At 35.4% G+C, this 13,154-nt stretch overlaps 1 protein-coding gene across 1 annotated transcript; it reads right to left on the reverse strand.

Moving 5' to 3' along the window:
- Positions 1 to 451: 451 nt before the first annotated feature.
- LOC122582865 (phospholipase A I-like) lies at positions 452 to 11,157 on the reverse strand. The gene is made up of 19 exons (XM_043755299.1): positions 10,645 to 11,157; positions 10,541 to 10,599; positions 9,616 to 9,763; positions 9,395 to 9,473; positions 9,152 to 9,305; positions 8,545 to 8,754; positions 7,900 to 8,145; positions 7,541 to 7,703; positions 6,849 to 7,109; positions 6,639 to 6,760; positions 6,249 to 6,410; positions 5,968 to 6,145; positions 4,912 to 5,048; positions 4,337 to 4,475; positions 3,658 to 3,861; positions 2,255 to 2,708; positions 1,400 to 1,616; positions 1,036 to 1,125; positions 452 to 932 (listed from the first exon to the last, which is right to left on the reverse strand). Exons 1-19 carry the CDS (start codon positions 11,120 to 11,122, stop codon positions 477 to 479), a joined length of 3,957 nt encoding a protein of 1,318 aa, XP_043611234.1. The 5' UTR covers positions 11,123 to 11,157; the 3' UTR covers positions 452 to 476.
- Between the last annotated feature and the right edge of the window lie 1,997 nt (positions 11,158 to 13,154).

A 13,154-nucleotide genomic window follows, 5' to 3' on the forward strand; every position in this document is an offset into this window, starting at 1 on the left:
ACATTTTCCTTTTATTGGTTTAGAAGAAATGCAGCTTAGACATTTGATTGCCCTGCTAACAATCGATGCCCTACACGGCATGGCAATAACCTAAATTGCACAATAATGATCATGTATTCATGTGGTTGGTGTAATACATATGCCGACGCAAATCAACCATTCCTGGGCCGTTATCAGCCTCAAGATACGAGACTCCTTAAGTGACCTATTGAGTGTGTTTCTAAGAAAGAAGGGCCTGGAAGGAGTAAATGCTGTGAATTGTGAAAGATTGTATAATCACATATCATAAATAGCCTAAGCAGATATAAAATCAACATTTGGAAGATAATGCAGCAAATCAAGATGTCACAGTGAACAAAAACATTGGTTACAAGATATAATGACAATCTTAATATTATTATAACATATATACATATACATGTATGATTTTTCAATATATGCTTTACCTCATGTGGTCTTCACTCTACAATATCAAATCAGAGAATACGAGGGAGATGACACGAATACCTCATTGTCCGATGAGAAGCAAGAGCTTGTTGTAAAGCAACATCAACTCTATATCCTCCAAAATGTATCAAATCATACACCTGACATATAAATTTCGAGAGTTCTTCTTCATCATCATCGTCCCATATTAGGATTCCTCGATCTGTACCTGGACTATTTCTTTCAGTCATATTTTCCCAATCGCTGTTTGGGCTTATGGCTCCCACGTCATCTTCTTCTACTTCTTCCAACCCGATTTCAAATTTTGCATTCTCTATTTCACTTAAATCACAAGATCCATGGAATGATGTTAAGTGTGTTTCTTGGGGCTCTGTTGTAGGGCGTATAACCGCTTTAGCACCTGAGTCTAGAAATGCTTTTACTAGAGCTGGAAATGGGCCGTATAAACCAGTGTATATGATAATTCTATCTCTCCATGCGCCAACCTGTATATTTAGTGAGCTTGATCAAAATTGTGACCTTATCCCTAATCCTAGACAATAAAAAGTAAACTAAATGAGAAATGTGAGTGTAAAATCTCAAACATACCATCCAACGAACGTCTGCAGGAGCCAAATGCATAGAAGGAATCGTCCTTCGGAACATGTAAGCCCCAATTTCTTGATCATCTTCATTCACCTTCATTACCCAGAAAAAATGTAGATCAATATAATACAACAGTTTAGCATCTAAAAGGGAGGTCGGGGGATTATATTTTTGATTCTTTAAACTAAATACATTTAAAAAAAAGGTTTTAGTATATCGACCTCCATATGCTAAAACCTTTTGTGCAAGTATTTGTATATGTAAGAGTAAAACTATATGTACTTGAAATACATATTTGAGTCACGTTTTGTAATATCAGTGCATGCTGCATTTAAAAACCGGGGAATCATGCATGTTAGTAACATACCTGGGTTTGTCGTCCTAAGTAGTGATGTACAACAACTCCGATCTGGAAGTATGGTCTACAGGAAACCAAATCAGCAATAGTAGAGATATTAGATATATCTGACAGGTATTTCCTGCGTTTCCCTCTCAACATCGACTGAAAGCTACATTTGACACTTTGCAGAAACTTCTCTGCGAGTTCACTTGGTTCAGCAACCACAAAAATATCATTCTGCCAACTGGAACAATAACGACACAACCAACATATTAGCTAAATGGAATGGGTAAATACTATTATTCCAAAGCGTACAACCTTCTAGATATTTTTATGATAAATAATATATATGGTTCTACAGTTTTTGTAATACAGTAAGATAATACAAAATGTTTTATTTTTAAAAAAGATGTAAAATCAGGGCAAATAAATGTTCGTTGTGGAACCTGACAAAACCCGGCCTGTTTCAAACTGCAAAGTTTCTCTATTTTGACTTGAACCCGCTATGACCCATTACATACACTGCCTCAGGTTAAATAGGTAATTATATTAAACTGCCAAACAGGATAAGCAGGCTAAAAAATAACCATGACATACTACAGCTTATATCAAGTCCTAAAATGTTTTAATAAGAAAACTGGATCATCAATTTGCCCACCCAATTTACTACTTATAACAAAGACTATTCAAAGAAAGGAACAAACAACCGAAACTTAACCAAAAACCATCAAATATTCAAATGTGTTCCTAGAAGACACCTGAATCAGCTATTAGAACTAGATATATCGATTATCTGAGTCCATCTCGATCACTGAGAGTAAAGACGAACTTTAACCACCTATTTACAATGTATATTGTTTAAAAGCGAAAGAAAGAACCGACCTTAATACTGAGCCATTTGAATCATTTTCAAGAGCAAAATGAACAACTCCAACCTGTGGAGAATTTCGTAACCTCTCATGCAACAACCGAATAGGCATTGAAAGCTGTCTAGGTGTTGTCGGAGATTCTAGAGGGAAAGAACTTTTTACAGCATAATTTCCATTAAGACTTAAATTTGGTCTTAAATCATTTCTTCCGGTCTTATGAGTCCCTGTATTAAGTGGGCAAGATGGAAAGCCACCATTGTACATTGGTGATGTAAATGGTGATGGAAATGATGTTTCTTGTACTGTATTAAGTGGTCCTGATGCCACATCATCAATAGATAGATTTATTCCGATTCCTGAGCAAAATGTTTCAAGTGATTGAATATGGTTGATTTTTTTCCGAGAATCTGTAGAAGCCTTCACGAGTAGCATGTTACGTCTCCAACCTAAAAAAGGTCCATTCTCACCTATCCATGTGAAATATGAAAATCTGAGGTTAAAACTAGAGGTGGCAATATCATCCTGTTTTAAGGAGCATGTCGATTTGGGCTATGTTCCATCTTTAACGAATCAAATGGTTAAAATAATTTTGTTTTGGCTAAAAAGAAACTGATAATGAATTTACGATGCATGGAAAACTACAGAGTTGCTAATTAAATCATATTAATTGGCAATAAGTGTTATGGCACAGCCCGCACTGTTTTGACTGGTTATGAAAGATTGTCAACTTTTATCCATCACCTGATCCACCCATTTTGTCAACTCCAATTTAGATCATAAATATGATGGAGATGGGGACAGAACGAATGATAAGGGTAAAAATAACCCAACCAATATAAGGCACTTTTAAATTATCTTCCAGAAGTGATAATTTAATTACATACATGTATATATTTTGGTTATGTGTCTGGGTCAAATGATTTATGTTAAAAGATGCAAGCAAAAATATAAATGGTTGAACAGGTTAACCAATTCAAAATCCACCAGAACTGTATTCAGGTACATAAAATCTTAAATCCATTTACCACAAAAAAGTTTAGATATTCATTGCATCGTAAAGTTCCCAAGTTCCATGGAATCAGATTCTCTAATGGATGAAAGGGATTAGAGAGTATTGCTTACTTCTATAAAGTTGGGTCAAAGAGCCACTATAACGTTCGCCATACAAGGAAAAAAGGAGTGGAATCTACCACTGAAAAAATCTATTTGCTTTCATGTTAGATATAATTCAACAAAAATATGAACCAAAAACAGTTTTTGCAAATTGACCCAAACCAACCTGATCCATTTTGACCCATACATATTAATATATAGTTATAACCTGTATATGTTTTGATTAGTGCCAGCCGTTTTATGTACTACTGTACTAAGCCCATGATCCCCGCCCTTTACAAGAAAATAAAGCAGCTATCATACCGGTGTTAGGACGGTTTGCCTTGAATAACTGTTGTGACTGTAAATTGTCAGGCAATTTCTCATCACTATTGTTCTGAAGCAAATTCTCACACACTTTTTTAAACGCCGAGGAATTGTTCTTGATATAATCATGAGTGGCTGCCTCCAACTTAAGCCATATTGTGGGATCAGTCTCATCCAACTCCATATCACACCGTTCATCAACTGTAAGGAAATGAGAACAACATATTTTAACACAACATGCTGTCACTTGTAAGAAAACTAGCTTAGATATATACAAAATTCCAACAAAAAACGAGATCATAGTAGCTTTTATTGCTATTACTGTATTCTATGAGTTCCATAATGTGCAGGTTGGATAACCAGTGAAAATGGGTAAATTTTAGTATGGATGAAGACAGTTCGGGTCAGATAGACCAACACTCAAGCAGTCTTATTATTAGTTTTGCTTTCAATAGTTTTTTAAATATTTATGATTACAAAACTACATTATTACAACAATATAGTATTAAATTCTCACAAATATGAATACAATCTATATGACTTTTAGCAAGTCTAACCTGCTGGAGCATTTCAGTCAAAAAACAATTTAGTTAAATCTATTAACCTAACTTATTTGATCCGTGAATAAAGCAACTAAACACTTTGGATTGGAGAGATTCCATGATAAAAATTTCACCTGGATTGAACCGATAATACTGAATCTCAGGAATCATGGAGAGCAATGTGCTCAACATATCCTCAATGCGCTCAATTGAGCATGCACTCTCAATCAACACTTGACCAGTGTCCAAATAACGCCACCCACCTTTTCGGACCTAATGACACAAAGATAGAAATTTAGAAAATGAAGTTCTATAAACACTTGCACAGATTGCAATCTTAACTATTCCATCTAATAATTTACTTGATGTCCAAACTGTACATACTAAGAAAACTATGTGTCATCCTTGTACAAGCCTTCATGTTCATGGAGAATTTCAGTTAGATTAATATAATAATCGGTTTCAGTAACCTGAAAAATCTAACAGATGGACCTGGACTTAACATGAGTTTCTGGTCATGAAATTATCTTTAACCAACATAGTATGTAATGTATCGTGTTCCATGAATTTGTATTTTCTTTATCTCTGCATAGACAAATAATTCTCAAAGAACACTGAACAAAGTTTGTTTAAAAAGAATGCGAAATGCACCATTGCACGTACAGACACACAGATAAACATATATACACATGAAATTGTAGAGCATTACTTTAGTTGGAACAGCACAACAACCAATTGAAACTAAGGTGTCAATTTTTGCATCTGGCCATAAAAGTTGTGCTTCTCGTATTGCAAATATAGTAGGGTTATTTGCAACAATAGCACCATCTTGCCAGCGAAATACACCTGCACAGCCACAAAATAAAGAAGGAAGCGCAAAGCCGTACCTCTTTGTTTTTATCCTTCAAAATTGATAGTAATAAGCAAATTGTTCTTGAAATTGTCACACTTGGTTGATCTTATAATTGAAGCATGAAAATTTTGAGCTGTATACTTTTCAACGGGTTGACCCAGGTTATGTTTTGTCTCAAATGGATTAAACTGGAAGATTTAAACGAGTTGATTCAGATTAAAATTCTGCAATTATACTTAGAAAACCAATTATCCATTAGAAGGGTTTTAAAATGTGGTCATAAAGCATTACAGGTCAATCCAACTCAAAACTTTTCAGCCCGAACCAAAAGATTACTCATTTGGAACTTATTCACCAACCCACCCAGATTGCCACTTTTATCTTAAATGGGTTAAACTGGAGGATTTAAACAGGTTGATTCAGGTTAAACTTCTGCAGTTATACTTAGCACACCAATATCCATATGTAAAGATTTGGAAATGTGGCCATAAAGCATTTCAGGTCAATCCAACTCGAAAGTTTTCAACCCATACCAAAAGGTTACTCATTTGGAACTTATTAACCAACACACCCAGTTTGCCACCTTTATCTTAATTGGGTTTATGGGTTAGAAAAGCAAATTACATTTTTATTTGTCCCTTCTGAGACATCCAACTAATTCCCGATCCTTATAAGTCATCAAACTTTGTTCATGTGTAGCTTAGGTCATTGAGATGAATGATTAAAAATTGGACACATGTTAAATGAAAACTAAATAAATAAATTATCGGTTATCAGTAAAATTTGGACACATGGTTATTCTAACTCATATACACTATTTATTTCTCACCATATAGTGTTTGAAGATTGATGTCAACTTGTATTCAAGTAAGGGAACATTTGTTATGTAAAAGAAGCACAGGGAGATCATACCATCAGAGTAATCATCAAGATAATATGGAGCTGCAGATGATGCTCGTATAGCTTGCCATAAATGATGTCTACAGCTGCCCATATAAGAACCAGATTTGTATCCAATTTGATTACCAGTAGTAGATGTTGCTAAACTTTCTAAAATCGTCAAAGGAGATTCTGGTGTGCCAGCAGGGTACTACAGTTCAATGAGGAAACATTGATCAAAACGATCTATTCTGTTTTCAGAAAGCATACGATATGTCAATTTTAAGATTCCAAAGGAGATGTCATGTGAGAACCTGGTAATTACGGAATATAAATGGCTGAGCTGGTGACACATTGACTAAAGTTGAAATTACAATAACTTTTGGAATCCCTTTAACTGCTGAGTCTATCAAGAGATCCCCGTCTTCTTCGGCACACATTTCTTTCAACAATCTTTCAAACTCATCAGCGCAGTGCTGGAGATAAATGAGTTGTATATTTTAGTAAAATTATCTAACCAAAACCCATTATGTATTCAGCAGCATTATCCGTCCCATCAAAAGAAAACTGGAAATAAGGGAAACCAACTTTGGTTTTTATTCTATTTCAGATAACCAGCTTTGTTTTCCCAGGAAAACCACAAACTTCAAAGATTTTTAGGAAATTTCCTTTCGTATAAGAGGTAAACAGACAGAATTTCGTACTTTAGATCCATGAACAACAACTCTATAACTCTGTGACGAACTTTTATAAAGCTGATCCAACTTCTCTCTCCAAGTTGCTGCTTCATTATCCTTTGGAACGGGCTCCGCAAAAACAAGTTTTCCTGGAGGATAATAAAGCCATATCTTTTACCATTATAAAGAAAAGGAAGTTAGTAGTATCTTTATGTACATATGGACTATCTAGCTCACCAAGATTTTTGTATATATCTTCACATTTTTCTAAGGACATAAGTTTTATTCCCAGAGCAACTGCAAGCATGCCACCAGTTGATGTGCCACATATAAGGTCAAACATCTCGTGAATTTGCTTTCCTGTCCCTTTCTCAATTTCTTTAAGAATTTGTACAGTAGCAAGACCTTTCATTCCACCTCCATCCATCGTAAGTATCCTCACTCCTTGCTTTCCCACCTGCCTTCCTTTGATGCAACGCCGTAGACTCTCATTCTCCCCTATTGTCACATATAAAGCAATTTTGATCCAATTATTTTTCAATGGGTCGATTTCTGTATGTCTTTATATCCAACGAGTCAACGGGGTAGAAAATAGGTCAAAAGGACCTGAGTCAAGTTTTCCGAACAGGCCTAAATTCACCCAAAGTGTATTCTCAATACATAAAGTGTCCGGATTTATGTTTCAGACAGATACTGTTTCAGTCAACCCGATCTGAACCATTTTAATTGACACTAATAATGTGCATGTTTTGACCCATTACCATACTGCCTATTGTTTGTGTTATGGACAGAAACTGTATCAGGTCAATCCAACTCAACACACTTTAATCGTGCCAGAAAAGGGCATGTTTTGCCCATTACCCTACTTCCCATTTTGCTAATACAAATAATGAATTGATAGCTACATTAAACCATCAAAGGAAACGAACCAAGAATTGCAAGAGTGCGAGCTGCAGCTTTCTTCACACATAACTCAGATGAAACTGCAAGCCGCAAAAGAAGATCCCTCAAACTTTCAGAAGCAACAAGAAGCCGGCGGTTCTCTAAACAGAAGGCTATATTCCCGATAGCTACTAAAGCGGACCTTTGTACCTAATAAGTTAATCTGTAAGAATTGCATACCTACCTCTTGAAAACAGACTGATTGTAGATTCAGTCTGTATCTTCAATAAACTAATCAATTATCATTTGGGTCCTATCAGAGAGCTAGGCAAGAATGCTACCAAATTCTAGAAAACTTCCAAGTTCCAACCAAATAGAAGCTGAAAAAAGGCATGCTTATAGTTACCTCTGGATCTTTATGAGCTGATAGCAATTTTAATGATCTTATTAAATCTCGGTTCAACATCTTTTGGGCCACTATGTCAGAGACAAACCCCAACTTTGCAACGACTTGTAAAACAGATTTCAGCTCTTGAGGGCCAGCAGATTTCAGAACTCTTTGAATGGGTTGCATAATGTCACATTTCATCAACTGAAGTGCCATAACTACATCCGAGGCAAGAGAAGTAAGTGCAGAACAAGCTTGCTCAACCTGAGACAATGTACAACTACTTGGAACAGAAACCCAATGAGAAAGAGACATCAAAAGTTTATGGGATGCCGGACTGTGCGTTTTGAAAGTGATTATATGATAATATATATCAGGATTTTATTCGTTTGGGATATTAATATAAAGATCATCAGATTTTAAGTGTTTGGTGAGTCCTGAATATTTAAGGATTGAATAACCAAAAATGATATATAATTGAAAAAAGAGATTTTCTAAGAAATGAGGGCGCACGTCTTGTAAATAATGTTCAAAGAAGGTGTAAGTCGGAATTTTTACCCTTGATAAAAATATCATGTTATTGCGACTTCAAATTGCAATAGCCAGATAATCAGTTCAAATACTCAAGTCCAAACACCCCCGATGATTGAAATGCCAACTAACCACATGATGATTTTCACTACTTATCATGCTTATCAGTTGTCGTACTGCATTTTCATCTTTAACAATGACTACACGGTTTCCCTCATCATGCATCATCTTTGCAAGGGCAGACGCTAGTAAGGGATGGTGGCACGAAGAATAACGAAATACAAGGGAAAAAAATGCACTTAGCTTGTGTCGTGAAGCAACAAAGTAAGAGCTATTCTCCATCTGTATCCCAGTTATTATAAGTTAGATTAACTTCACGTGCAATCTATAGAGGAGACAAGATGGGTAGGTTGGGTAACAGGTCAAATGGTTTGAGTCACATTAGTCAAATGTTTTAGGATTTACCATAGGTTGAAATGAGCTAGGTACGATTAGAAAACATTAAAATAAACTCAAATTATTAATCAAGATAAATTTTGTTCCACATAATAAGATGCATTAAATAGTCTTCAAATGTATTCCAGTCCGTTTGACCTTCAACCTGTTCCCCTTTTGGCTAAAAAAACTTGTTTGACCAATCTGACCAGATTGGAAAAATGACAGGTCAAATAGACCCAACTATAAAATGGGTCAAATTTGCCAAGTTTAAAACAACAGAAGCTACATCATTGTCCATCACCTCTATCTGGACATTCACAGATCTTAGATAGTCATCTGCAACAATACGGATATTTGCAAGAGAAAGGTGGCGGAGTTGGTGCAGAGGAAGGATTTCAGGCAAAAATTCAAGTGGATTAGCAAATAGCCTAAGAACACGTAACTCTGCCATTGCTCTGCACGAAAAGTTTAAACTAAACATTTGATCTCAATTTGAGAATATGTGTAGTCTACACAATCACTATATCATAATTAAGTTGGACACCTGAAATCAAGAAGAGGACAGACAAGCTTATTATGTTCAAGTGATAATTCCACGAGTCCAACGCAATGCCTGAGCTCAACTGTTTGTTGTTCAAACAAAAAAGGTAGATGTCACAAGCTATAAATGTGTCCTACACCTACATATTACAAGCAAATAACTTCTTAGGAAGTTGTAGAAGGGGGACAGTTGACACAGCAATCAGAACATAATTACAAGCTTACCTGGTACAGACACCAATAAGTTATGTTCAACCGTGAGTACTTTTAGGTTTTTCAGATCGCCAACTTCAGGGGGAAGAACGAGTAGCTTATTGTTATCAAGATATAGCTTCTCCAGAAGTGGCAGTTTAGTCAACTCAACTGGAAACATCTGTTAAAATTAAAGCTGATCATTATCTAATAACAACACTCATAGGTTTGACCTACACCATCTTTACTCGTGGATTGAAATAGACCAATTTAATGTGATGCAAATTAAAACCTTCAACAAACAAAACATTTGGTATCCTTCCACTTTGTCCATATCACACACTTATGTTTACATGTCTACAACAGTAAATTATAACTTAACTAAAAACTTAATTAGCATATGTATCCTTTACATCCTACAAACCTCTGCGGCATGAATTAATAACAACATAGGGAGTATAATTTTGGCTGTACGTTTTGAAAAGGACTATGCGATATTACATAATCAAAATCAGATGATTAAATGCAATAAATAGTAGTGCAAGCAATACTGTTTTTGATAGTGCTAACAACATGCCTTAGCCCGATACTACTCAACATGTAGATTAGGAGTCTATCCTCAAGAGGTCGAGGGTTCAAGTTGCACACGGACAACAGTCTAAATTGGGTCTAAATTCGCTATGCGTGAGTTTGTTGTTGAAGAAATGTGTTTGAATACACGGTGCGTGTTTGTTGTTTTAACCATTAAGCCTTAAGTAGATAAAGTGATTGAATTTATAAATAGTGTCTGTATTGATTAAGTCAATACAATAAGTTCTTATTTATTTTGTAAATTAAAAACAAACACACCTCACTTAATGGATTAAGTTTAAGTCTATTAAGTTCTAAACAAACACCCTTATATTGTAACAACAAGAAGCAAGAAGGGAATTATTCCAAGAAGAAATCGAAAACTTACAGACAAACCACAACCATACACACTAACAACAGTAACATTAATCCAATGATCACCACAAACTCTGGCCCCAAGCCCACCAGTACCATGCCCAAAACCCGAATTACCAGACTGATGATCTACAGCAAAATCCGATTTCATCAGTTTACTGAAAACACCCATCCCATCATATTGTTGACCCGACCCTCCAACCCGTGACATTGCCACTGCCTTAAGTGGGTCCCTCTGCTTCACAACCTCCATTCCAACACACACCAACTTCCCATCCTCATTATTAGTCCTCACATAATCATCATCACATTCCGACAACTTAATAACCACGGTATCTTGAGGCAATGGCAAGGCCACCATTACCTTAGACTGAAGCCTCAACGCAACCTGGACGTCATCTTCGCTTGCTATCCAATTTAGATCGATTCTAAACCGATCTTTTGATGAAAACAATTCAGATGATGGTCCTGGAAAAGGCCGTGATGATGACAACGAAGGTGGACGGTTTTGATCGTCTAAGGTTTCATCTGTGCCGTAATATAATGATAGATGAAACACATCTGATACCCGTTTCCAGGCTAGTCCCCATGACATTTTCTTAACGTAGATTTTTGTTTCATGCAGACATGCATGACAATTATTTTGTTATTGATTGAAATATAATTTTGGTTCGATGTTTTCATATAGATATGAACAATTTTTCGTGGTTTGGGGGAATAAGCATTTTTGATGTGTCATGAGATTTGATTAGAAAAACTTGGGGAATGATGATGATGTAAATTGTCACATGAAACCGCATTAGTAAAGTTTGCTTAAGGGAGTTCCTTTTTATTTTTATTTTTGTACTACTCCGTATGACTGACTAGGAGTTTAAAAAGCGTGATGCAAAGGAGGTGGGCAGTGAGGGGTGGTGGTGTCTGTGTGGTGGTAACAGCAGTGGTGGTAATGGCGATGAGCGACGGCGCATGGCGGCAGCAACGATTGATGGTGGTGGCGACGACAGTGGCGACGGTGGCGTATTACAGTTTCAGCAAATTGGTACAATTAGCTTCACAACTTCACATAAATTTTTAGGGGTGGTTTTGGTATAAAAGTATTAGGATCTAAAAAGTGCTTAGGGTACGTTTAGTTAAGGAAAACACCTCTTGTTTTTCAAGAAAATATGAAAGACAGAAAACGCGTTTAAATTATAGTTTTTCAAAGTTATTTTCCAAAAAATAGAAAAACACTGTTTTCCACTTTTTGATGGGAATTTAGAAAACATTTTTTTTTTCACTTTTCATTTTTCATTTCTAAAATTTAAAAACCTCAAATTTTTTTCATTTTCTAGTTTTAAACGCATTTTCAAAAATTTTATTTGTTTTTCAGGGATGAAAAACTCCTTTCATAATCTAAAAGGTAAGATAAGAAATGAAAAAAGTAGAAAACATATTTCACAACTAAACACGATCTTAAAGTCTTATTGTATTACTTAATTTTATAAAGTAATATAGAGGTATAGATAGTTACTAGGGAGATATCCCGTGTTAGTAGATAGATATATACATTTCGTGTTTCCATCTAAGCAACTAACTTTGACCATTAGTCTATGGTTTAGATGCGTTTTAAATTTTTGTGTTTAATGAATCTACATTTTTTTTGAAAAGTGAACAAACAATTTTATTAATTTTCTAGCAAGATGCTAGATAATGCGAAATACTTGTAGTTGCATAGCATGGTGATATTAAATAAGAAAGTAAAAAAACTTGCATAGCCAAACTTACTCTACATGAAAGTTTCATTGCTCTATGTTGTAACAACAATAGACTCATTATGTAATTTCCCCCAACAAAGACTCTAGGGATGTCGGTGTTGTGTTATTGAAAACTATATCATTTCTTTTCCTCCATATGCACCACAGGATTAACATCCTCTAAAGTTATTATTAACTTCATAGGTAAAGTTGAGAGGATTGTGATCTTTGGATTAAAATCAAAGGTGAAGATTCAAAGTTGATATTTGAATCTTGACCCTTGATTTTAATCTAAAGGTCAAAATCATCAACTTTACCTATAAAGTTAATAATAAATTTAGAGAATCTCAATCCTGCACCATATAGTGGTTAGAACTAAGTGTATCATTTTCTTCCACTCCATAGAACCCAATAAGTGTACATGGAGAGACAATAAATCCTTTATACTGCAAATATAGCTCTGATCTTGCACCATACCGAGACCCTTTCCCATACCAATTGTGCAAATCCGCATGAAATAAGAAGATGCTCTGCGTTTTGTTTTCTTCACAACGAAAAGGACATAAAACCATCTCCACGCTTACATTTCTTGCAACAAGGGACAGCCATGAATGGATTCGTCCATCGACGCTTGCCAAGCAAAAGAGTTTTTTAGGAACCCAGTTGTTATTATTATTTTATTATATAAAACAAACTACCATTTCCCCTTTAAGCAAATAAGAAATGACCATGTTACCCCTCTTCTTTATTCACAACATCTTCACCTATATACTTATAATACCCTTAATGAAATAACTTACAACATAAATCCACCAACTGTTAAATAAGTATATAAACCCCTCTTACATCAATTCATTTTACATTCGTCACCACACCATCACCACCACCGCCACC

Source organism: Erigeron canadensis, chromosome 9 (genome assembly GCF_010389155.1).
Source record: "Erigeron canadensis isolate Cc75 chromosome 9, C_canadensis_v1, whole genome shotgun sequence".
Lineage (NCBI taxonomy): Eukaryota > Viridiplantae > Streptophyta > Magnoliopsida > Asterales > Asteraceae > Erigeron > Erigeron canadensis.

Coding starts and splice junctions, on each gene's coding strand:
- LOC122582865 (XM_043755299.1), bottom strand. CDS start 11,122: ATGTCATGGGGACTAGCCTGGAAACGGGTATCAGATGTGTTTCATCTA. Junction 7,110..7,540: donor TCGCACTCTTGCAATTCTTG/GTTCGTTTCCTT, acceptor ATGTGACAATAG/GGGAGAATGAGAGTCTACGG. Junction 5,049..5,967: donor TCTTGATGATTACTCTGATG/GTATGATCTCCC, acceptor GTGGCTGTGCAG/GTGTATTTCGCTGGCAAGAT.